Source organism: Zalophus californianus, chromosome 1, assembly GCF_009762305.2.
Source record: "Zalophus californianus isolate mZalCal1 chromosome 1, mZalCal1.pri.v2, whole genome shotgun sequence".
In the NCBI taxonomy this organism is placed as follows: Eukaryota; Metazoa; Chordata; class Mammalia; order Carnivora; family Otariidae; genus Zalophus; species Zalophus californianus.
The window spans coordinates 39,721,310-39,748,221 of NC_045595.1; the positions used below are offsets into that span (position 1 = coordinate 39,721,310).

General features: G+C 44.1%; 1 protein-coding gene across 1 annotated transcript in view; it reads left to right on the top strand.

Moving 5' to 3' along the window:
- The first annotated feature begins 2,670 nt into the window (after positions 1 to 2,670).
- Positions 2,671 to 26,912, top strand: part of GXYLT2 (glucoside xylosyltransferase 2) — a 99,129-nt gene continuing 74,887 nt past the window's right edge. The window contains exons 1-2 of the mRNA XM_027586617.2: positions 2,671 to 2,945; positions 24,234 to 24,426. Coding sequence (XP_027442418.1) covers positions 2,671 to 2,945; positions 24,234 to 24,426 — 468 coding nt within the window. The remainder of the gene's footprint in view (positions 2,946 to 24,233; positions 24,427 to 26,912) is intronic.

A 26,912-nucleotide genomic window follows, 5' to 3' on the forward strand; every position in this document is an offset into this window, starting at 1 on the left:
TTCTAACTAAAAGAACAAGATAAAGTGACAGAATGTCACTTCTGAAATTAGGTTATAAAAAAAATTAGGTTATTTTTTTTGTATTGTTGCATCCTCTCTCTGACTCTTCTTACAGGCTTATGCTGATAGAGATGGCCACCTGGCGAGGAACTGGGGGCATCCCTGGTCAACAGGCAGCAAGGCACAGAGACTCTTAATCCAATGACCTGAAGGAAACTGCATTCTTCCAGCAGTCATGTAAATGAGGTTGGAAGTGGATCCTTCCCCATTTGAGTCTTCAGATGAGATCACAGCACTGGACCAACAATTTATTACAGCCCTGTGAGAGCCTGGGAAGCAGAGGACCCAGCTAAGCTGTTCTGAAATGTTCACAGAAGTGATGAGATTGTATGTGGATTATCTTAAGCCACCAAATTTTTGAGTAGTTTGTTATGCATAACAGATAATAATAACTAAAAATCGATAACAGATAACTAATGCAAGAGGTGAGGAAAATAGGGAAGTCAAGGATGATTCCCACCTAATTTCTGGCTTGAGCAACTAAGCGTCTAGAGATACCAAAACTCCAGAAGGAGAAATAGATTTCAGGGATGAAGGGGGGGAGCATATAAACAAGCATTTTGGGTTATTAAACATCCAAGTGAGAAACTGGGTGATCCATAGATATGGTATCTAGAACCCCTTTTCCAGGGTGTCAGAAGTTGTATTTTTCCACCAATCAGAGCAGTGAAATCCAAAACTTGGGTTTGGATTCAGGTGAAGGAGGTAAGTCAGTGGAGTTTAAGAAAATGAAGTTCTCTGTTTGGTCAAGCCTAACTGTCCCAAGCTCCATTTGGGTGTTTGAGGCTAAAACCCTCAGGTACTACTACTTCAGTGTTACTGTGCCTTATTTTACCCTTGTTGCACGTGTCCTCCTTGAGGAAGAGGAAAGGTGGCAAGACAGAGTTTGGGAATTTCTGTTTCACTGGGCCACGGAGCAACATGATGGTGGTCATTTCTAAACCTGAAAGGCCTAAGCGCCAAGTCTTAGCATAGCTCAGCATTTCTCAACAGGAACCCCATGTTGGCACTTGGCCCAGGATGATTCTTGTCATGCTAGAATGTCCTAAGCACTGTAAGAGGTTTGGTGTACGTCAATAGACCTGCCAGTCATTGTGACAACACAAAACATCCTTCTCACAATTCCAGATACCTCCTACTGCGATGGTACCTTATCCTCGTTGAAAACCAATGGACTGTTTGTGCTCACTTGACTGCAACATTTCTCAGTCCACGCTTTGACCTTGCACCCTGCCATTTCCGTGTGCCTGCTTGGCAAGAGGTTCCAGGGTATTAAACATTCTCATTCCTAGAATTTTAAATACAATGGGTTCCCAAATAATTAAACTATAATGTTAATATAAGAATGATTTGGAATATAATTGAATTTTAAGATGATTTATAAGTCAACATGCAATCTGGTGGAAACTCAGAGACACTGTTCTAACTAGTCTTCTTTGTGCTGTGGCCATGCTGAAAAAGCTAGTTAGTAGAACGCTGACTGTCAGTTCATAGTGAATAATAACAGCGTGTGTCCTAATGCTTCAGATTTGTGACTAGAGATGCCCTGAAAGAATACTTTGAAAATTCAGAACCTTGATCTGGTGATTGTAGCTGTTAGGGTCTCAGAAGACTCTATTCCTACAATGGGTGGTAAAGTTGTTACTCTAGCTCAAATCTACATCAGAAAGGAAAAAAAAACCTTTGCATTTATGTATTTCTGATAAGCTACGTTTTATTGTACTGATTATCACAGAGCTTTTATTGCACACCTATTGTGAGCCAGGCACTGTTCTAGTTTCTTTGAATGCATTTTTTTTTTTTAATTTAATGCCCACAACAATGCCTCCGTGGAGAGCAGTATTATCATTCCCATTTTGCATGTAAGGACATGAAGTCTCAAATTGTGCAACTTGCTCAGGATCACTAAGCCAGTAGGGGACAGAGTCAGAGTTTAAACCCAGACTTTGAAATGTATCCTGTAACTTCTTTAGGCTACGTGGATCTGGCGTGATTTTGTCCAACAGATATCCACCAGGTGCCAGGCCCTGCACTGGGAAAACGGAACAGAGATGCTCTTGCCTGATTGGATGTATAGACGGATGCACGCGTTTGTGGAAAGATGGATAAAAATAAACGATGGGGAAAATGCACAGAATAATGAGCTGAAGAGCGGGTGGAATAGGAGGGTAAGTGAATGAGTGACCGAATGAAGAAGTCACCGAGGAAACGGAATGGTATGGGAGGGCATGAATGAACGGATGAACAGGTGGATGGAAGGATGATGCATCAATGAGGAAAAGGATTTGAGGCTGCACTCCCTGAAGCCAAAGCGCCAGGCTCCGGGCGGCTGGCGGGTGGGCAGACGGGCGGCTACTCCATACAGTACGGTAGGCGCGGGCCGCTCCTCCTCGAGCCCGGCTCGCGCCTCCTCCCCGCCCGCCCCCTCCTCCTCCTTCTCCTCCTCCTCCGTCGCCCGCCCGCCGGCAGTGCGGACCCCAGTCCCCGGCGGGCGGGCGGAGGAGGCGGCCGCCCGCGCTGTTGCGCTCGCCTCGCCGCCGCCGCCGCCCGGCGAGCCGCGATGCGCAGAGGGGCCGCGCCGCCCCGGGGCCGCCGCCGCCGCGCCGCACCATGAAGCTCCGCAGCAAGGCGGCGGCGCTGCTCCTGCTCGCGCTGGCCGCGCTGCTGCTCGCGCTGCTGTCCCTGCGCGCCGGCCGCGCCGAGCCCCCCGCGCCGCCCGCGCGCCCCGCGTCCGCCCCGCAGCGCCACCCCGCGCCGGCCCCCGACCGCCTCCCGGGCCCGGGTGTCTTCCCGGGAGCCCGCCCGCGCGCTCGGCGGCGCCGGCCCCCGCGTCCGCGCCCCCGAGCCGGCCGCCGGGGCGCCGCGAGCCTGGAGAAGTTGGCGAGGTGAGTCGTGGCAGCCCCAGAATCCCTTCTGGGGACCCGTGTCTCGCTCCCTCCGCCCGGGCCAAGTCCAGGGGAGGCTTTGGGCTGGAGGGACAGACTCCAAGTTCACCCGCTGGCTGCCCAGTTGTGTTTTTTTGCCCCGCTAGAGCTGAAGAACCACCTTTGTGGAGTCCCGTTGACAGCGCAGTACTGATAATCATGTACATTTTTGAAAAGAGAAGTGCCAGGGAGGGTGGTTTATATATTACATTTTTTTTCAGTCAGGGTAAGACGTTTGTTTGCGTTCTTGCAAACATGCGCCCTTTGTTTACTTTTTCAAAAGCCATCACGATGCAAGAATGTTTTATCTAATTCTCATGTTTCACAGGAGAATTTTTACCAAAAACTTAGATGGGATTGAGTTGGAAAAGTTAGATGTTTACCAAAGACTAGCTGTCCCTCCTTGAACGTTAAATCGCCCTGTGCTTAGAACAGAAGGGGCACTCGACCTAGGTTTATTAAAAAAAAAAAAAAAAAAAAAAAGTTTTCTTCCTGGAAGGAGCGATGCGTGGCACGGAAAAGACAGAGTGACGATTTCCCTGTCCCTCATTCTGTTTCAGACTCAAGTACGGTCAAAGCGTCTTACAAGGAAAACATCTTAACCTTTGACATGGTGTTTGATACTCTTTCTCTGCTCCGAGCTTAAGCCGCCGCAGCTTTTCATCAGAGCGTTTTATCTTTGTCGTTAGGGTTGCTGGACCGCCCTCAGGTTAGGGATTTGCGTTCATTTCCTTTGTCGCGGAGAGCTTTTTAACAGTCCCCTGGCCTTGCCGCGGGTCGGTTTCCTCTGCCCTCGGGAGCTGGTGATGTTTGTAACTGCTCTTGCTGCGTCTGCATGTGCTGGGCTCCTTCATTCCTTGAAAAGAGTTGAAGAATTCTTTTTGGCCCTAATGACTAAATCTGTTTTGGCGCTTTTACTGTAACTAAGAGAAAAGACACGAAACCTCAAGAAGTAGCTGTGTCAGCTTTAGGTTCTCTTCTGCCTCATAATAAATGTACAGATGGGTACTCACAAGTTTGAGAGGGGAAAAAAAAACCCAGTGATCTATAGAGTCACTTTTAAGTACTTAGAACAATTTACAAGCTCTTGTGAATATATACATACTTTAAAATCAGGATATTTCTGTTAGGAGCTGGGGTTTCTTATAATATGTTATCCTAAGGTGTAACTGCAACTTTACTAGGATTTGTAAGTGGAAGGGACAGCTCGTAAGACAGTGACAACTGACACCATTTAATGTAGCTAACCTTTCGCCAGGCATCCGGCTAACAGCAGTCCACAAAAGTAGTCCTTGTTAACACTTCCTGTACATATATTCACCATGTCATCTGGACCATAGCCCTATGATAGTGGTTCCCAAATGAGCAGCAACAGTGTCACCTGAGGCTTCGTTTGAAATGCAGATTCTCAGGCCCCGCCCCCGCCCCACGAAATCAGAATCTGTGGGGGTGAGGTCAGTGATCTGTGTTCTAGCAAGCCCTCCCATTGTTTCTAACACACAACCAGCGTTTGAGCGCCTGCTCTGTGAAGTATGCACTAATTATTATTCCCATTTCCCAGTTAAGGAAAATAATGCACAAGGTTTAGCCATTTGTCCAGGGTTCATAGATCACTTGTGGTAGATAAGGGTAAACATTCAGGGGGTCTGGGCCCGGTCGACTCTTACCTGCTATGCTGATGTCATAACACTAACTAGTCTTGCCTGCATTTCATGGTTTTTCTGAGATTTTTCTAAAGAAACAAATTTTTACAACGGTCTCATTCTTCAAGGTGTTGGGAACATGGGGCAGCATCTTCTTGTCTCTATCTGAACAAATTGGCTCTGACTAGGAAGAGATCATGAGCAGAATCCAAATGGATGTTTTAGTGAAGGACTATTTCCATGAGCAACAGTACCTCCTGAAGCCATTTTTCTTTTGAACATATCTCTTATATTATGGAAGTCATGGCCAACACCATAGGAATATAAAGCAAAATTGTAAAAACTCAGAAAAGGGCGAACAACAAAAAAGCCACAGGAAGTCTCAAGCTCAGATGCATAAAGATGAAAGTCTAGTGTCCTCTGGAGAAGTTGACATTTTCTGGTACTTAATAATTTTTTTTTTTTTTTACTACCTGGACAGAAATGGCGGCAGAAGATTCTGAGACAATGAGGGAGCAGGAGGGAAGATCTCTGTGTGGACTCCTTTATTGCTCTTCTAATCCTGCTTGGGTTAAATTTTTGTGGTTTAGGAGGAATTTTATTTTAGGGAGGGAAAAGAAAGCCTCGTGTTTTCAGAAATCGGGTGCTTTAATCTCGTTACGTGGCTAGAATCCAGAAGAGATGAAGGGTACGTGATCTCATTTTTCGGGCCCGGGGAGGAGTCTGCAGCAAGCGTGGAGTTGGATGGGATACAGTCCACCACCTGCTGACCATCCGTGGCCCGGACTGCCTTGCCTCCCCCCCGGGTACTGCTGTAAGTGAAGTCTTGCCACGTCAGTGCAGGAAACATAGCCCTCTCCTTCCACATCTTGTTTTCATTTCAGAGAAGTTTCCAGGGACTTGCCTAGTTAGCAGACAGACCCTACAATTTTATAACTAGTCATTTGTATGCAATCTGTCCTGTGGTGGCCTCTCCTCTCTATAAATATAAAACCCAGAGGTAAGGTCTGAGCTTTTAGGTTAGGGGTGGGATCTGGAAACGGACACCACAATCTAAGTGTCCGTTCCAAGTGCACAAGAGAAATGAAATCTTTCTTTTATTTTTGGTTTATTGGTGATTTACACCTGGCTGACTTCCAGAGAGAATTTGAGATGACTTTCAGTAAAAAACATATATAATAAGGCCATTGAAATCATCCTAAAAAAGGAAAAGTCATAAAGGGGAGGAGGAAATAAGCACTGTTTGTCAAAAACTGAGCCACTATTGTTATGAGGATTAAGTATTAAATTTAGCTCTAAGCTTCCTGGCAGCCATGTCAAAAAGGGAATCGTGGTAGGCTGCCTTATTTTCACTGAATGATAAGAGGAAAAGTTGATCAAGAGGGAATGATTTCGTTTTCATGGAAATGAATTCTAAAAAGAATTTTACTGGAGAGTAAACTTTAAGCGCCTGTCTCTCCAACTTGCTTCTGAAAACTCTTCTTTGAGCCTATGTGTGGAAAGGCAGTTGAATATAACTGCTAATCAGTGCAATGTAGAAAAGAATTTGGCATCTGGAGGCCAGAAAATTGGGTTCTAATCCCAAGCCATTTCACCTTAATTTCTTCATCTATAAACTGAGCAAATCAATCCAAAAATTTTCCAAGATCTCTTCCAGCTTTGACATTTGATGATCCTGTGATGAGATCATCCAGTTTAGCTGTAAAATCCCAACAATGACTATTGCTTAGCCCTTTGTGCTGTCTCTTGCAAAATCGGTTTCTCATTTATTGGCTGTAGCCTAGAACTTTTACTGATTACTCAATCCCAACCTTCTCCTGAATTTTATTCTTTTTCTTTTTGCATTCGCCTGGGTATTGCTGTTTTTTCTTAAAATATGGTTTCTAAGGGAGACTTAGGCTACCTCTGAGCTCTGTGGAGGTCCTCTGCCATTTTATTCCACAGTCATTCAGCAAATGTTTATTGCACATATATTCTGGACCAGGCACTCATTGTACAGTGGTGAAAGGAGTTGTTGCCCTCCCAGAATTTGGGAGAGGTGGGGGTGGGGAGACAATAGAGAAACACGTTTACACTTGGCAGCCTACCCAGCTGTTCCAATGAGAGGAAGCGTGTTTACTCACTCATCAAGAGACACCATTTCCTGCAGTTCCCTTTGGTATCTGAGATAAGTCTTCTCAGAGGGTTCAAGCCTGAATAAAGGTCTCACTTAAGAGGGATGGTATTATATAGCAAAATGCCAACTCTGCAGTGATCCTATAATTAACTGGTAGACCTAGAGCACATTAAAGGTCTCCAGAACTTAGGTACCATCTCTGATATTATGTACTCTGAGTCTTGATTCTATTCACATTCATTTTTGTTGATGGGTCCATCGTTCTGTCTTTTATTGATCAGCAAGTCATATTGGCTCTATGTCAAAATATATCCCTGGGTGCCTGGGTGGCGCAGTCAGTTAAGCACCTGACTCTTGGTTTCAGCTCAGTTCATGATCTCAGTCTCTTTAGATCAAGCCCCACGTCGGGCTCCCTGCTCAGCAAGGAATCTGCTTGAGATTCTCTCTCACTCTCTTCCTCCTGCTCGTGCTCTCTCTAAAATAAATAAGTAAATCTTTAAAAATAAAAGTATATATATCTCCCCACTTCCATGCTTACCGCTGTCTCCTAAACACCACCTTTTGCACGTGAATCCCCACAGTAGCACAAGATCTGGTTTGCATGCCTCCACCCTAGCGCCCTCTACAGTCCATTTCCCATACAGCTGCTGGAATGATGTGAACTCTGTAGACCACACTGGGTCTTTGTTGGTGAAAGCCTCCAGTGAGGGACTTCCCATCGCGAGAAGAAAATTCAGTTTCTTAGTCTGGCCTTCAAGCTTTGACCGCAACTCCGTTTAGCTCTCTGACCTTGTCTCCTACCACTGTGTTTCAGCTGCACTAGCCTTCAAGTATGTTGAACTCATTCCTACCTCAGCACTTTTTACTTGTTCCTTGTGCTAGAATGTTCTTTGCTCACATCCTTGCGTGGCTAGTACCCTTACTTCTTTCAGGACTATGCTTTCAGGTTTTCTTCTCAAAAGGGTCCTCCCAGCTGCTCTAGAAAAAAGGACCTTCCTCATCATTCTCTACTCCCTTACCGTGGTTAGTGCTTTTTATTTTTTTAGTAGCACCGGTTTATTATATGAACATTGCATTTTATTTGCTCCTCTCCTCCAATGTGTACTTCATGTCTTAATCATCGCTGTACCACTGGCACCTAGAACAGAGATGGTCTCATAGTAGGTACCCAATACATATTTGTCAAATCTAGTGAATGAATACAGCTCCCACCTCGTGCCAGCAATATGCAAAAATTTTACTTATATGATTAAATTACATATTTAACAATGTTCAAAATAATCTCATAGTGAAGAACAATAAGAAGAATAGTGAGGCTCTTTAATTGTAACATTCTTAAAAGAGAGGGTATTTTTTTCTTTTTTATAAATACTACTTTTTAGAATAGTTTGGGATTTTTAGAAAAACTGAGAAAGTAGTACAGAGTTTCCCTATACCCAGCACCCAGTTTCCTCCGTTATTAAAATCTTACATTAGTTTGAGACATTTGTTATAATTAATGAACTAATAGTATAATTATTAATTTATAGTTTATTTACATTTCCTTAGTTTTTACAGAATGTCCCTTTTCTATTCCAGGATCCTAGCCACGGTAGCACATGATATTTCCTTTTTTTTTTTTTTAAGATTTTATTTATTTGAGAGACACAGGGAGAGAGCACGAGGGGGATGAGGGGCAGAGGGAGAAGCAGGCTCTCTGCTGAGCAGGGAGCCTAACTCAGGGCTTGATTCTGGGACCCTGGGATCATGACTTGAGCCAAAGGCAGACGCTTAACTGACTGAACCACCCAAGTGCCCCGCACGTGGATATTTAGATGTCACATCTCCTTAGGCTCTTCTTGGCTGTGGCAGTTTCTCGAACTTTCCTTGTTTTTGATGACCGTGGCTGGTCAGATATTTTGTAGGATGCCCTACCATTGGAATGTGTCTGATGCTTTTCTCTTGATAGTACTAAGTTGTGGGTTATTTGGAAGAAAGCCTGGTGTGGCAAAGTGCCATTTTCATCATATCATATCAAATATATATGCTATTGACATGATTTATGACTGCTTTGGTCACCTGGAAGAGGTAGAGTTTGTTCAGGTTTTTCTACTGACAACTTGTTCCGCTCCCTTCCATGCTATATACTTTATTATTTTTTTTTAGATTTATTTATTTTAGAGAGAGAGAGTCTCAAGCAGACTCCATGCTGAGCGCAGAACCTGATGCGGGGCTCGATCTCACAACCCTGAGATCATGACCTGAGCAGAAACCAAGAGTCGGTCGCTTAACCAACTGCAGCACCCAGGTGCCTCCATACTATAAACTTTAGAAGGAAGTCACTGCCCAGCCCACACCTAAGGAGTGGGCAGGGATGCTCTCCTTCCAGTGGAGACAGTGGAGTATCTATGTAAATTATTTGAAATTCTCCTGCATGGGAGATTTGATTCTTCTTCGTTTGTTGATGTATTCAGTCATTATATCAGTATGGACCTACGGATCTATATTTATTTTATACTTTGAGTTACAATCCTGTATGACTATCAAATTGCTGGAATTGTTTCTTTATTGGCCGTTAGGAGCTCTTACAGTTGGCTTTTATTTTTCTTTGACATACTCTGATCAATGTGTTTTTGTTTTTTGTTTTCATGTCTAGTTTTTTGAGCACTTCCTTACTCTCTGGCCCTACAGGATGCTCCAGGCTCATCTTCTATATTTTCTGCTTCGTTTTTTGAATCAGCCATTTCTTCAAGGAGCCCTGATTCCTCTTACTGGAGAATGGTATTAGAAACCAAGATTTGGGTACGAGGCGTGCTTGTTGCTACTGGGATCTCATTTCTTTTAGATCCTCGCAGCTGACAGAGCAAAACATGTATGTGTTTATACTAACTGGCATATTTACACATATACTATTTCCATATGTAATCATCTCTCTCTCTGTTAAACTAAACATTACTACCTGGACCATTTTAGATTCCTTGCCTTACTTGTTGGGGAGAGAGCATGTTTTTGTTTTCCCAAATCCCAGTTTTCTCCCGTCTCATTGGCTTTCATTGGTTTAAATGCCTGTGGTATGGGGGAGGAACTGGGAAGAAGAGGAGGGGTATTTTCTAAAAGTGACAAATAAATAAGATCAGACATCAAAAAGAAAGAAAGAAAGAAAGAAAGATTGACTGACGTTAAACCAAGAAAGGCCCAGCCCGCAGTTAGAGATGAGACCATGGCCGTCACACCACCTGGGGAAAGGTGAGGTGGTGGGTGTCGTGAGTGGCTCCTGATCTCTGTTGCTCCCAGCCTGCTGCAGTCTGTGGGTGGACCGCACCTCCAGGAGATGGTGTAAGCCAGGCATGTTCGTCCCCCCGCTCCACCCTTCATGGTGTAGGCTGTGTGCATGCAGAACTAAAATATTCAATACCGTCATTTCTCTGGCAACAGGTGCTACCTGACCCACATTGCCGAATCAGCCAGAAGGGAAGGACATATTTTATATTGGGCAAAAGATTCTGTATCCTAGATATGGTCATGGAAATAAATGGTCGCAATTACTACTGTGATTTTTAGAGGACCAGCTTTAGGAGGAAGCCATCACTGTCAGCAGAAGAATAGAGAAAGTAGGAGAATTTGGATCCTTGAGGACATACTGAGCCCAAGAATCAACAAATCCTGACACCTGCCCTGTCTTGGGCCCTCCGGTTACATGCATTGGAGTTGAGGTGTCTGGTATTTTTCTCCAAAATTATCTTACCCAAAGATACCGCACCCTGGAACAGCCATTATGTGCCCTTAACCTTGTCCCAGGTGGCAGGGGATCCCCAGGTGGCAGGGGATTCAAGATAGGTTCTTGGGCCAAATTAGACCCTTTCTTAGGGATTTAAAAATTGGATTGGAGACAGTTTAAGGGCAAACTGTTTCTAGTGGCTAAGATTAAGGTATGAAATTCAGGATTGACTGCCAGTTGGCTGCCCCATGTGGAGGAGCTGGACTGCGTTGAGAGTATATGAACCCAATGTGAGAAGCAACATAAAGCCACTGGCGGGCGGTGGCGGGTGGGGGTGGGGTGAGGTGGGGGGAGGCAAGTCCTGACGCTCCGAAGGCCAGCTTCTGCCCTTTGCTGGCTGTGCTGTTTCATCCCTTTCCTAGAATCCATGAACCGAGTTTCTTTCACTTACCACCAAGGAGTTCTGACTAATTTGGGTATGTGGCACCTGCTTTTAACACCTTCACTAAGTTGAGTAAATAGTGGCTATATTGACACTAATCCCCCTACTAACTCACAGGTGAGATTCTTTGGAGGAAAATTTGAAAACAGATTTGTTTTCTTTGGAAATACTTCTCATGTTATCTCACTGTGAGAAAATAAAAGACAAAATATTGTATGTTATATATAGATTTACCACCATTTAAAATATTTTTTTGAAAACAAGAAAATAAGAGACTTTTGTGGAAGATGGAATTCATTTTGTGTTCTTTTCCAAATCGTCCCCAGCACTTGATTTATTTCAGATTCTGAAATTCTGAAAATTGCCCTCGGAAAGAGGAATTTCTTGACTTGATACCTTTATTGGGACTCAGTGATTTTGTGTCAGCAAGGAGTGACTTTGGTATATTTGAAGGTGATGTTTTCATGTTTGCCCATGCTCCCTCCCCTTAACCTCTTTTAGCAACATGATGGACTGGAATAGTCTAGTAGAAATTCATCATTGGTACAATTTAGAATCCAAGCTTTATGTAAGGAAGAGACAGTGGAGAAAACGTCATCCAAAACGTGACCCCTTTTCATGAGGGAGGAAACTAAGGTCCAAAGAGATAAAATAATAATAATGTACGTAAAGCACCTAGCACAGGGCTAGCTCATGGTGGTCACTCAGCAAACGAGTCCTGTTCTTGTCCACTGTTGTTTGTTAGTTAGGAACTGAATCGTGACAGGCCCAGCTAACGAGCTGAATTAGTCCTCCTCAGTAAATCATGGCTTTCTCATAAGCTCAATGATAAAATGAAATAACACAGGTAAAATCCTGGCACAGAACGTAGCATGCCGGAAACTCTCAGCAGACGTGAGCTGGGACTCAGATGCAGATTAGGGCAGGCTTTTCTTGGATTATAACTTGAGGAAGTCAAAACTCAGCTTGCATATATGATAACTAATGTACCAACCTCGGTGTTCTGATCCTCAGTGAAAGCTAAAGGAGTAGATGAGGGAGGACCGTTGACTGCCTGTCAGGGACTTGGTTCTGGAGAGTGTCAAGCCTGGAATTGTGGCTTTCTCTAGCTCTGATGTCTGCTCGAGGGCAGATGGCTATGGTTTCCCAGCTCAGAAAAGGAGAGGGTGGGCGAAGAGTTCGCGGGAATGAGGAAGTGTTCTCAGGGAACCCAAATGCAGAATTTTGTCCACAGACACTGCTATTTGGGGGTCTGCATCTTTGGTTGAGCTTGAAGATGCTCTGCATTTTCCTCCTCCTCGTTTTGTGAGAATTACAAGGACCTCAGTTGTCTGACTGCCAGCCTTCAAGTAAGGAGCTTTGGTGTTCAGGTATCAGATTTTTACCCCTCAGGGAGAATGCGTTGTTAGAAACTGCTTTTAGAAGAAACACAAGAGAAGTTGGAAACATATTGGGAATTGGCATTTTAGAAGAAACATTTAGTTTAAAAAAATGTAGAAAAACTTCAAATCTGGCTTGCAGTAAGATAGAATACTGACTAAAGTACCATGCTTTTTGCTGCTCTGCCTGCCTGTTTTTGTCAAGGAATTAAAATATTTAGAGAAAAATGAAGGCTTCTGGTACATTTCAGGTTAGCATATAATAATAATGATGGTGGTGGTGGTAACAACTGATACTTAATGATAACAAAATATGTCATGATACAGGGCATCTGGGTGGCTCGGTTGGTTAAGTGTCTGCCTTCAGCTCAGGTCATGATCGCAGACTCCTGGGATCAAGCCCTGTGTCAGGCTCCCTGCTCAGTGGGGGAGTCCATTTCTCCCTCTCCCTCGTCTCCTCCCATCCCTGACTTGTACTCTCTCTCTCAAATAAATAAAATCTTTTTAAAAAATTAAGCCACAATACTGTATGAAGCGCTTCCCCATATTATTTCATTTCTTCCCTAACAACCTAAGAGAAAGGTACTATTATTGGATAGGTCAGAACACTTTCAGTTGCAAGAGAAAGAGTCTTAGCTCATCAGCTTATACCACTTAGTCATAAAAGGCAATTTACTGGCTCATAAACCTGGAAAGTGCAAAAGAGATAAGGATTCCATCACAGGTGTATCCCAGATTTCTAGCTGTCTTGCCTCCACCTTCCATCTCTGCTGCCTTCTGTGTGGGCCACACCCTCACGTGGGTGTTCTCCACATGAGAGTTCCAACAGATCTGGGCTTGCCTTCTCCATCTTCAGTCACTGCTAAAGGAAAATCTTCATCCAACAAGAGTGCCAGGGCTACCTCTGTTGGCCTGACGTGGATCACATCCATATCCGATCGCTAATGGCCACGCGTGGGGAAAGGATGATTCAGGCCTTCCAAACCTCATGGACTGAGAACAGAAGAGGAATGGTTTCCCCAAAAGAAAATTGAGGTGTTCTTACCAGAAACTCTTGGAAATGGATGCTGGTAAGAAACACCAAAACCAAAAGCAGATAGCCACTATAATCAGTGCACCCATTTTACAGATGGGAAAACTGAGGGTCAGAAGTGGTTAAAGCATTTGCCCAAGATGGGGCAGCCGAGAGGCAGACCTAGAATTTGAAGCCAGGTCCATGTGCTTTGAGAGCCAAATTGCTTACCACCATCCCGTACTGGGGAACAAATCTTGAAATTTGAACTCTCTGATTGCTTTCTATAATCCCTTTGAAGAGGATCCTTTAATTAAATCTTTTTCATCTGTGAAGATTTTTCATATTTGTAAGGGGAAATGGGTTATAAAAATTACTCCTTTAAAACAAGTTTTTTATATATTTACATATTTACAGATACACATCCACATACATTGGGTGTAACTCTGGAAGATTATACCCATTATACTAAAATGTTAACAGTGGTTATGGAATTGGAATTATGGTACCCACCTTTGGCTTGTCTGTATTTTAAATTTTTTTCTATGAGGAATGTATGCATTACTTGTATAATTTATAAAAATAAAGTATATAAATTATCATAAAAATTAAAAATCTCTTATTGCCTGAGGCCTTGGAGGATGGAAATTAGTTGGAGAGACCATTTTTCCTCTCCTTCAGTTGCTCTTTCATGCTCTTTTTTGGGGCAATGAGCTAGAAGTGTCCACTTGCAGAATATGCAACCCTCATTCTTTTCCCTCATATGTCACCAGCCACTTAGTTCAAACTAGCACTGCTGGTTCATATTTTACAATCTCAATAACATCTTAATTTGAAAAGAAGAGAGAGATGGAGAAATAGAATCTCCTGTGTGTCAGGAACAATCATTAGGGGAACAAATGAAAAGAGAATTAGTCCAGGCAGCATCACAGAGTTAGAGGGAGAGGAGTATATATAAATACACTTGTGCATGGTGTCAGCTAACAGTGAATGCATGGATTATGAAGGTGCAGTTGGTAAAGGTGTGCACTGACAGTCATGCCCAGGGAGGCTGCGAGTGCGGGGGGGCGGGGGGCGGGGGGGGTGGAGGGGTGCTAAAATCCAGTCCAGGGTTCAGATCACTGAGCTTCGAGCCCTGAGTACAGATACAGGGTTTATCTGCTCGGAGCAGGCTCCTTTTCTGAATCACTTGTGTGTGGCCCCAAACAGAGCATAATGATTAAAAGCGTGGGCTCTTAAGTCCAGCTCCCTGAGTTTGAATCCTTGCACTACCACTTACTAATCATAAAGCAGGTGTGTATGTCCAATAATGTCTCAAAGCAGACACGCGTACAGATAGACACATAGACAAGATTGCTCATTTCAGGCTTGGAACACCTACTACGTATTAGACCTAGACTTTGTTTAGGAACACAGCCATGTTTTTTAAACATCATGATCCAAACTAAAAATATGCTATTCATAATTGAATGCACTTATCAAATAATTGTTATGCACTGTCCCCCCCCAGCAGATTTTTGGCACTGTGTTGACACTATTCATATAATACCATGGCTTCAAGGCAAACGTCAGCTTCTTTGCCTATCTTGGAAGATTAATGGTACTTGATTTAACTCCAAACCATGGGTCATTAAAAGTGATTTAACTGTTAGCACAGTCCTTAGCGTCATGTCTGGGTTTCTAAAGTGAAGGCTCTACTCACAACTCCTGCAGGGAAATTTTTTGTCAGGGGACGAATGTGTGCCCAGACCTGTGGTTTGCAGGGAACTTTATTCGTGCCTCTCGCTGCCAGTGCGTAGCATGGATCTAATTACCCATTACCAGACTCGCCTTCTAGAGGCTGAAGCAAGGTGTTTCTGTTTCTAAACAGCTACTCTGGCCTCATCAGCAGGCCTTCTGCAGGCTCCAATAGCTATGGTTTCATCTGGTAGGATTCCACGTGGGAGGGAATCCATTCTTCCACCAGATGAAAGGATTCAATTTCTCAAGATTCATCTTCTACCATTTTTTCCCCAAATATTTCTATATTTCCTTCCCTGTTAAAACGAGTTACCAACAACACTGTTTTAGACTCTGTTTTAAAGAACAGGGATTTTCTGTTAAGCCTCCATTGCCTGCCCGTATCACAGCATCAGGTTTACCTGAGTTAATTACCTTGTCAGTTACGGAGACGCCCCGGTAAGAGGTAGCAGGAGACTGCAGAAAAGAGGGTCTGAGGAGAACCAGTTACTCACTTTAATAATTTAGTGTGTTTTGCAGTAATAGGCCACAAAGTAAATAGCACTACACGTAAGAGCCGTGTTTCATTATTTATTCACTCCAGAAATTGAAGTTTAATTAAGTCGCACTCTTGAGACTTTTAAGCGATGAGGAGATGCATCGTCTTGGACGGTGTGGGGCTGGTAAAGCTGCTTCTCCCTCTGAGCCTCCAATGAATATCATCTTGAATTTGCACAGGCAGGGCTTGAGCCAGGACACTTGAGACAACGTTTTCCAAATGGCAGTCAATCCCACATCAGAGCCATCATTCTTACGATATGGCCACTGCCAGTGCTAACTTGAAACATTAAAAAAAAAAAATCTTTGTTAAACATAAGTGTATTTATTTATTTAATCATAGCTGATTGCAATACAATCCAAATACCTTTTCAAGGTGTACAATACAGTGGTTTTTAGTTTATTCGCAGAGTTGTACAACCATCACCACACCGAATTTCAGAATATTTTCACCACCTGAAAGAAAGAAACCCTGTGCCCATTAAGCTGTCACTCCACATTTGCCCCCTTCCCCAGTCCCTGGTAACCACTAATCTGCTTTATGTCTCTCTGGGTTTTCCTATTGTGGACTTTATCTTTTTTTTTTTTTTAAGATTTTATTTATTTATTTGAGAGTGAGAGAGAACATGAGAGGGGAGAGGGTCAGGGGGAGAGGCAGACTCCCCGCCGAGCAGGGAGCCCGATGTGGGACTTGATCCCTGGACTCCGGGATCATTACCTGAGCTGAAGGCAGTCGCCCAACCACTGAGCCACCCAGGCGCCCCTTGTGGACTTTTCCTATCTATGGAATCAGAAATATGTGATCTTCTGTATTTTCACAAGGTTCACAATTCACTGTGTTTAAGGTTCATAGATGTTGTAACATGCATCTGCGCTTCATTCCTTTAATGGATGAATGATTTTTCATTTTATGAGTATGCCACCTTTTATTTATCCATTCATCAGTTGGGGGACATTTGGGTTAGACTCTGGCTATTGTGAATAATGCTGCTATGAACGTTTGCGTATAAGTTAATGTGCGGACATAGGTTTTCATTTCTCTTGCGTAGATACGTAGGAGTGGAATTGCTGGGTCCCGTGGTAGTTCTCTGTTTAACCCGAACTGTGGAACTGTTTTCCAAAGTGGCTGCACTCTTTTACAGTCCCACCAGCAACGTGTGAGGGTTCTAATTTCTCCACATTCTAAGTATATTTATTTTAGGGGAAACTTTCAATCACTGCCACAAATTGTCGGTGGTAACATAAATAGAAGATAATCCTCGAATCAGACACTAAGAAGATGAAACAATGTTGGTCATTTCTGAGTTGGCTGTTGAAGGTTCTGTATCTGAGATCTGCTGTCTTTTTAGTTGAAAGGGAGGATCAGGTAACATTAGAAAGGTGTCCAAGACATGTTAGCACCAAGTTGAGACTTTCTTACTGACATTGTTGAGAAAGAACTGGGAATGGAATGGCTTTCTCACTCAGAGGCTCAAAGTGATTTGATGCGGTGTCTTAATGATAATTGCAGCTGAGACATCACCCTCTGGAACACACAGAATTTGGAGGCACGGATCCCGTATGCAAGCCTGTCTCATCATGTTTCAGCAGTCAGCTCCATGGTTACGTCATGCAAGTAACTTGGAGGTGGCAGGGGTCATGTTTGTTGTTTTGGGGGTTTTGTTTTTTCTCACGGTATGTGTTTTCTAATAACTCTTGGGTAAATTTGAGAAATTATCAAGGTTACTACATTCTTGGTAAGATAATAGCTATTCACCCAGGAATGTCATTTCTGGGAATGTAGTCGAAGGCCAAAAGAAAAGAAGAAAAAAAATCTGTTGGCTCACAATTTAGTACCAGACTTTTTTTTTTTTTTAATATGACAGAATAGTTGGAAACAACCAACAAAAGGGCAATGCTAATAAGCTCTGGTGTTTTCGTTGGATGGACTAGTAGTTAGCCAGTTACAATGATGTGGCTATGAAGACTTAAAAAGTAATAAGAAAAGTAAAAGAATCAGAAGAAAAATGTGGAATATGAGGTTGTAAGGTACACTATTAGTACAGCTGTAAAACTATGTATTCAATGGAATATAGACCAGGACATAACATGCAAAGAAAGTTTTATAGGGCAAGATTATTTTCCAGTTACCAACATTAATATTTCAATATATATGTTTTATACATATATATGTATATATTTTTTAGAAAGAGAGAGAGCATGTGCATGCAGGGGCAGAGGGAGAGGGAGAGAGAGAATCTCAAGCAGGCTCCACGCCCAGCTCGGAGCCCAAGATGGAGCTCAGTCACATGACCCTGAGATCACGACCTGAGCCGAAATCAAGTCAGACGCTTAAATGACTGAGCCACCCAGGCGCCCCTGTTTTATTTTTTTAATTAGGAGAGTACATTATATATTTTATTCTGATCTTTTTCTAAAGATAGAGATTTTGCTTGTTTATGTTGCCTTAGATTGGTGGTATATAATGTGTCCTTGATATAAATTACATTGAAAGAATTTATAATCACCAGCTGAGGTAAGTGTTTGGAAGGAAATAAGCAGAGACCATGACAAAGCATAAAAGGGAGGGTGCTCCTTCGATGAGGTGGTCAGGGAAGCTCATTCTCCTGTTCAAAAGAGAAGGTGTCCATGCAAAGGGAAGAATATTCCAGGCAGAGGACACAGTAAAAGTCCAGGACGTGAGCGCAGCACTGGGTGTCTCAGGTAGAAAGAAGGAAAGGTGGTGGGTGCAGAAGTCCCCAAACTGAAGAGTCAGGAGGCAGGGAGCATCTTCTAAACAGTGGTTGAAGTCCTGGAGAGGGCTGGGAGGAATTCTGTGAGCAAGGAGCTGAGCTCTTCATTGAGTTAAGAGCACTCTTGGGAAGCTGAGAGGTGGTACCAACAAAGAAGATAGAATAGTTTTCATCCACAGATGTCACTATGAAGACACATCCCATGTCTAGGTGTGGCAGTGAAGAATGAGGAGGACACCAGCCCAGCTACTGTCCCGAGGCTCCTGGGGGAGGGGAGGAAGAGCAGCTTCCACATGGGGGTCTGCTGGGGAGACGGTGACCTCACAAGGTAGCCATGTTTTCATTACGGCAAGACGTGAAGAGACTACCCTGAGAAAAGGCTGAGCATGGAGTGCGCTTTCCTGAGGGTGTAGGGGAAGAGTTTGGGAGAGAAAGGAGAGGTGCTGTAGCCAAGAACTGTGGGTGATTGTGGTACAGCTGTATTAATAAGTAAACTCCAGGACCTCCCCCAAGACCCACTGATTAAGAATCTCTTGTGGCGTGGAGGTTTGTATCTTAACAAGCACCTCCAATGACTATGATGTGTAAACTGGGTAGGGAATCCCCTGCACTAGATGGTATCTGGTATCTAATCCAGCTACGAAACTGCAAGAGTGATGGGGCTTTGGATCAGGGCCCTAGCAGTAAACAACAAGGAAGACATGGATTCAGGGAGCATTTCAAAGGCTGACTCAAGGTGAGAATATGAGAGAGGTGGAGCTAGTCAAAGGGGATTGGAAACATTTTTAAGCCCTTCCTTAGGACTCTTTTTTGATTGCTAAGCTGTAAGTTTGTTTCCATGTGGCTTCAGCAAAAGGAAATGTGCTGGCTTAAAAATTGAACTGGGGGTTACTGGATGGCTCATTCAGTTAAGTGTCCGACTCTTGATCTCGGCTCAGGTCGTGATCTCAGGGTTGTGAGATCAAGCCCCACGCTGTGCTCCACACTGGGTGTGGTGCCTGCTTAAGATTTTCATTCTCCATCTCCCTCTGCACCCCCCCTCCTACTTGTGCTCACTCTCTTTCTCTCTAAAAAAAAAAATAAAAAGGAACTGTCCTCAGTTATGGTCAGGTGCACCTGGATACATGTGCTTAAGTAGGGCCAGCAAAGATGTGACCTGCCATCTTTTGGCTCTGCTTTCTACTGTGTTGACTCCCATTCAGGCTCTACCAGTATGGTGGCCGAGATGGTTACCATCAGTCCCAGCCTTAGCTGGAAGTTTCTTAAAATCCTGGACAGCAAGTGTCCACTCCAGTCCCCTTTTATAAAGTATAAATAAGAATAGTTAACCATCAGTCTGAGCAGTGCTACAATTCCCCACTGCCCATTCCCTTCCCAAACTCTGTCATTCAAGGGGTTAAGGAGTTTTAGGTTCATAGACTGGACTTTCCCTTGATCCTCGAAGGGTCTCAAGTGACATTTGAGCGGTGCTGTGTGTGCCATCGGTAGGAGTGGGTGAAAGGCACACCATTTCAGTGCCCTTAAACTTGATTATTCATTTTGATCACAACACAAATGCTTACTGCCTGAAGCCTGAGATTTTGAATGTAATGTGAGAGGTAATAGAGGGGGAGCAGAAAAGGTCTCATTAAATCCCAACCACTGATACTTGAACTGCCATCAGGAGAGGCCTTTATTTTTCTTTTTTAATACCTGTCACCAGACACCAAGAAAGATTGCAGTCCCCAGCCCCTGCTTTTTGTACTGTGCAGTCCCAAATCACGGAAGCCTGCAGAGAAGTAGCTTGCTATGCTGCAGAGGAGTGCAGGCTCTTTAATTAAAAAAAAAAAAAAAAAAAGGTTTTGGGCGCCTGAGTGGCTCAACCAGTTCAGTGTCTGACTCTTGGTTTTGGCTCAAGTCATGATCTCAGGGTCATGAGATCGAGCCCCGCATCAGCTCCACTCAGGACGGAGTCTACTTGAGATTCTCTCCCTCTCCCTCCCCCTCTGCTCCTCCCCTTGCTCACTAAAGCACACGTGCCCATGCACACATGTACTCTCTCTCTCAAAATAAAATCTTAAAAAAAAAGTCAAATAGTTTGGGCATACAAAAAATACAGATAATAACATAATGAATTTCTGTGTACCTGGCACTCATCTTAAGAAAGGAAAATTTAAATCCCCAGAAATAACCACTATCCTGCATTTGATGTTTATCATCCTCGTGCACGTTTACTTTTACTACATAACTCTGTGAACAACATGCAGTGCTATTTTGCTTGTTTTTAAGTTTCATCTAAATGGTGTCATTCTATGGGGCGCCTGGGTGGCTCAGTCGGTTAAGCGTCTGCCTTCGGCTCAGGTCATGGTCCCGGGGTCCTGGGATCAAGCCCCACATCGGGCTCCCTGCTCAGTGGGGAGCCTGCCTCTCCCTCTGCCTCTGTCTGCCAGGTCATGCTCACTCTCTATCTCAATACAAAAATAAAATCTTAAAAAATTAATTGGTAGCATTCTATTGCTATCCTTCTGCAAGTTGCCTTTTTCCTCTTTGACATTATGTTCATATTTGATATTCTGGTTTGTTCATTTTCACTGCCATGTAGTATTCCTCTTAAACATACTGCCTATGTTCATGATTCACCTATGTATGGACAGCAAAGTTACTTCTGGTTCTTCACTATTATAAACAGGGCTGCTGTGAGCATTCTTGAATGGGTCTTGTGCAAATGTGCAAGGATTTCTTCAGGTTATATATGTAGGCATAGAACTGGAGGGCTGGAGGGTGTAGGTGCTTCTTCATTCCTGCTAGATGTTACCAAATGGCTGTCCAAAGTGTTTGGGTTAACTTACACCACCCCTGGCTATTTCTTTCTTTCTTTTGTTTAAGGTGGGGAGGGGCAGAGGGAGATAGGAAGAGAGAGAATCTTCAGCAGGCTCCACGCCCAGCACAGAGATCTCACAACCCTGAGATCATGACCTGAGTGGAAATCAAGAGTCGGACGCTTAGCTGCCTGAGCCACCACCGCGCCCCACCCCTGGCTATTTCTGAGCTGTTCCCTGTCTTCATATCTTACTCTGGAGCTTGGGATGGGTCAGCTTTTATTTTATTCCTTAAGTTTTGCCAATCTGAAAATAAAATGGAATCCCTTTAGTGTTTTAAAATTGGTATTTTCCAGGGCACCTGGGTGGCTCAGTCAGTTAAGTGACTGCCTTCAGCTCAGGTCATGATCCCAGAGTCCTGGGACTGAGTCCTGCATTGAGCCTCGCATTGGGCTCCCTGCTCTGCGGGAAGCCTTCTCCCTCTCCCTCTGCTGCTCCCCCTTCTTGTGCTCTCTCTCTCTCTCTCTCTCTCTGTCAAATAAGTAAATAAATAAAATCTTAAAAAAAATTAGTATTTTCCTGATTTCTAAGGTTAAAGCTTTTTGTTCATGTAGAAGCCCAATAGGTAAAGCTAAACTGGGCAAAATTATTTGGGACAGGTCAGTGGTTCATATTTAAGATATCTGTGCTATTGCATTGATTGTGTTAGTACCTTTGGATGATTCCAGTGTTCCTAAATTTTGAGCATAATTTTAGGCAAACAAGTTTGCATGAAATCTCTTTTGTAGCATGTTTTGGCCAGTCTTTTGCCTTTTTTTTTCACTTGACGGTGATTTTAGCGTTAACTCTGACACATCCTTCCCATTGTTTTACGTAAGTTAATTGGGAACTGGTTTTAATGGTGGGTCCGAAAACTCGCCCACAGAGCTGAGGAAGAGAAGACATCTGAGTCCGTTCAGCAGGGGTCCTTGAATTTACCAGGCATAATCCTGATTTAGTACCTTTGCTCTGTCTCCTCTGCCTGGAATGCTCCTCACCCAGAAATGCACATGACTCACTTCCTCACCTCTTTCAAGTTGTCATCAGATTTCACCATCTCAGTGAGGACTTTCCCAACTTGGCACTGTATAAAAATATCTACCAGCCCAAAAGCCACTGCTGCATCCCTCTCTGCTCAAGGGTGTATTTCCTTCGTAGCCCCTATCACTGCATAACTTTCTATGTAAGTTACTAAGTTACTGCTGCTTCCTTCTTTGTCTTTCCCCTGCCACCCTTAGAATACAGACGGGCGGGCATCTTGGTCTGTTTCGTTCACTGCTGTCTTCAGGTACCTAGAACAGTGCCTGGAACATAGTCCTCCATATAGATCTGTTGATTAATACATGGTCTGAAGTAAGCAGGGAAAAGAGAGCAGAGGAGAGCATTTCTGAGAGAGAGACACACAGAGAGAGAGAGAGAGGGACAGAGAGAGAGACAGATGAGTGCCAAGACCTGGAGACAACCCAGCAGTCTGTTGACCAGAAACAAAAATGGTTGGAGAGTAGGAGTATGTGTGACTATGGCTACGATTATGAATGACTGTCCCCCGAGGCTGGGGATGCTGGAGGCAGTTACAAGAAATGTAAATAGCAGCCATGATCATCAGTTTGGACTCAGTCTTGAGGGCAGCCAGGAGCCCTTACATTTATTTTAACCAAAAGAATAACACATTCCTATTTGCATTTTAGAAGAAGGTCACTCTGGTGCCAACAAGAAGAAATCAGAGGGTGGGAGGTAAAGGATAAGACTGGAGACAGATGGCCCATCTAGAGAGCTGTCACAATGGTTGAGGTGAAAGAAGCTGGTGGCCTCATCGGGTAGCAGCAGCGGGATGAAGAGAAGTGGATGACAGCTTTGGGAGATACTTAGGACATCTCTAAGTGCCGTTCTGTGACCGTGAAATTGGTGGAATCTGAGTATCTCTCGGCGTCTGAGCTTCGCTGAGCTTCCACTAAGCACACTGTTAAGTAATCAAATTGGAAAGCTGTCCGACGTGCTCCACCCACATCGTCACCTCTCCTCCTGGTGAAAGAAATCTGGAGCAAGACTGCCATTATTCAACAGAGCAGCGGGTAATGGAGCAGTGCACTGATTGGACTGGAAGGTTTTGGAAGGAAGGTAGCATTCCATGTCCAAGTTTCCCCAGCCTCCAAGTCTTTCGTGCAAGTAAATTAGTTTCATTCGTCTCAGGGCACCTTTTCCAGGCCAACTCCTTCCAACTTGCCTGCAAATGTCTCTCAGTGGTGTGTTTGAGGCTTGGCTACATCTCCTTGTCTGGAACAAATCTTTTATTGCGAGGAAATAGCTGGATGATGATTCTGGACTCTTGGACCCTATTTCCCACTCAGCTGTTGACTCAGTATTTGATACCTTGGTCATTTTCAGCTTAACCTGCCTCCTCTCCTGCCTGTTTCTCATTAATACGACTCACATACTGGAAGCCGAATTTCAAACCTACCACCTCAGCAAGTTTGAGTGAGACAGTTACGATTAACACCTGTTTCTCGAGACTCTCCAAAGATGTGATGGAGGCACATATGTTATTTTCTCTGCTCACCTCCCAGACTCGCATGATTTTCCTTTGGTGCGGTGGTCATGCATTCCACCGCAACCTAAAACCATCCAGATGATGGGAATATCATGTTGCTCGTTTCACGTGGGAAAGCCACAACCCACCCTCGTCCTGTCCATGTTGCATTCAAATCTAATTTGCGTGGCCCGTGTGAGTGTGAGCAGCACAGCCCCTGTGTCAGCTGCTGGAAGTTTAGCAGGGCTATTTCCAAACACGGGCCATCCGGCAGCCAGCAGGCGCTCGACAGCTGAGTGGGGCAGAAAAAGTCTCAGACACCTATGGCCGTCCAAACAGTGACTCATGCTGCTATTGCCAGGATAAATATGGGAATAAATGGTATTTTTCTCTAAGCAGGGAGAATTGTCAAAATGCTTATCACTTTATAAAATATAACAGATTGTGCCTGTTCATATTTTGAAATGTTCCAACCATTCACTAGCTGGGTGTGTGTGGGTGTGTGTGTGTGTGTGTGTGTGTGTGTGTGTGTGTGTTTAAATTTTATGAGTTTATTAATAGCTTTAACTTGTTTTGCTTCTTCCTAGGAGGCCTGGAGAACTCAGGAGTTTTCAGGACGTGCTGCCTCCGGAGCTCTGGATCCACTTGGCCGTGGTGGCCTGTGGCAATCGGCTGGAGGAGACCCTGGTCATGCTCAAATCTGCCATACTCTTTAGCCACAGGAAGATCCAATTCCACATCTTCACGGAAGACTCTCTGAAGCCTGAGTTTGATAAGCAGGTGAATTTGTGGAAATGGTGGTGCCATAGTTACGGAGTGCACAGACAGACTGCATTGTGGGAGATGTGTATCCCCTTCACTAATGTGATTCACTAATTTTTGCGACGGATTCTGCTGTGTGACCATACACTTGACTCTGAGCCTTACTGTTCCCATGGGTCATTTAGGGATACTTACACCTACCTTACAGAGATAGTATAAGGGTTCTATGAGATGATACACTTGAAGCACTTGACCCGGGGCTTGAGCCCTCTGGTGTAATTACATGGCTCTCGTGTAAGGGCCAGGTAGCTGTCTACAAATTCTCTTTATATAGGTTTTTTGAATGACAAGTAATAAATGTTTATTAAAATAAATTCAAATGATAATAGATTTCATACATTAAAAGGTAGGAGTCCTTGGTACCCTCAGTCCCACACAAGAAACTATCTGAGTTAGCAATTTTGAGTTACTCTTTCATATTTTTTTTACATACAGGTGTCTGTTTGTGTGTGTGTGTTTCTGTGTGGATGTATGTATATGTGTGTAAATGTATATTTGTATGTATGTATAAACATATACCTGTATAGCACATACAATTGTACGTGCCCAGATTAACATGTATTTCTTTTAAAGATTTTTTTAAAATTTATTTGAGAGAGAGAGTGAGAGAGAGCACAAGCAGGGGGTAGGAGCAGAAGGAGAGGGAGAAGAAGGCTCCCAGCTGAGCAGAGAGCCCCACATGGGGCTCGATCCCAGGACCCCAGGATCATGACCCAACCCGAAGGCAGACACTTAACTGGCTGTGCCACCCAGGCGCCCCTGTATTTCTTTTATAAAAGCAAGTTTATTCTCTATGTGTCATACTGGGACTTGCTTTTCCTCCCTTAAAACCATATTGTCAGCATCGTTCCAGGTCAGGACTCAGACATTCTTACCTTGTCTTTTCTGGTGACTATATAGTATTTTATTATGTGTCTGGATCCCTGTTGAGTTGACTATTCCTATACTGAGGAACAAGTACTGATTTTTTTGCCGGTACAGGAGGAGAACTTTGGAAATACCTCTTCTCTCCAGTCTAGGTACGTGTGTGCCTTTGCAGACCAAACTTTGCTTTGTCTTGGACATTTGCTCTTGCGGTAAGGCCTTGAGTGCTGGTGGAGTGAGAAGCGGTTCGTTTTGTATCCATGGACTTGGGTCAGCAGACCACCTCCTGGCCCCAAGCTGGCTACACTAATGAGAAAGGCCAAAGAAGCCTATTGGGCAGAGAAAGGCCGCTAACAGAAGGCTAGAAAATGGGTTATGTTTCCCAAAGAAAAATATCCCCATGACATTGTCACCAGGAGAAGCCAACTTGTCTCAAAGCTTTGAAATTGATTGGAAAATGCCTTGAAAAAAGATCTGAGTCAAGGGAAAGGGAAGAGGTGGGCACACGCATGGTTTGTTGTTCTGGAGCTGTGGTGAAAGGGGATGATGATGACAGTTACCATTGATCAAGGGCTTCTGATTTATGACTTACCTCTCCTTAACCGCCACCAGAAGGCAGCAGTCAGGTCCCTCTTTTGCAAAGAGTTTTAATGATTTGCTCATCAGATGTTGGTTCAAGGTCACAGCCTCAAACCTCCATGAGCTCAACCAGTGTACCATACTTCCTCTCCAACTAGTAGATAGAAGACTCATCTGCTCCCCTGTATGCTTGCTGCGGGATCTCAGGCAAACCTTGTGGCCTCTCTGAGCTTCAGTTTCCCTGTCTGTAACCTGAAGCAAGCAACACTGATAAAAGAGCTAAGGTATCTGGAATCAGGATAGGCTAGGTCAGGCTGCCTTAACACCTCCAGAAAAGCTCAGAGACTTTCCACGTGCCTACTGCTTATCTCACACAGGCACTTAGGTCTGGGACTGAAGATGACAAAGACTATTCATGCTTTTTTTTTTTTTAAGTTTATTTATGTTTTTGGTAATCTCTACACCCAGCATGGGGTTTGAGCTCACAACCCTAAGGTCAAGAGTTGCATGCTCTTTCGGTTCAGCCAGCCAGGCGCCCCAAGACCATTCATGCTTTGAGTTGCACCTGCTGGAACACTTGGCCTCTAAAGTTCTTGGGATGCCATGCAGGAAAGAGAGAGACAAGGGATCACGACTGTGCATTTCACTCCCTCAGCTTGACAGTGACATGAGTCTTTTCCACTCACATTGAGCTGTCCAGAAGCAGTCACAAGGCTCACCCAACGGCAAGGGGCTGGGACGTGCTCGGTGTGCAGAAAGGGAGGAAACTGGCTGTGGGCAAATTCTAGCAATGTCTTGCACAACATCCATCTAACAAGTATTTATGGGTGCTAGAGGCTGGGACATGAGGATGGAGCAGAACAAAATAGAACTGAACTTAAAGAAGATGAGGGGAAAGAAGGTGTCCCCCGCCTTCTGTTATTCACACCCCTACTGTACTTCCCTCCCTCGCTGTCCCCAGGGTTGGCCTGTGTGACCAACAGCATGGGGAAGATGCCATG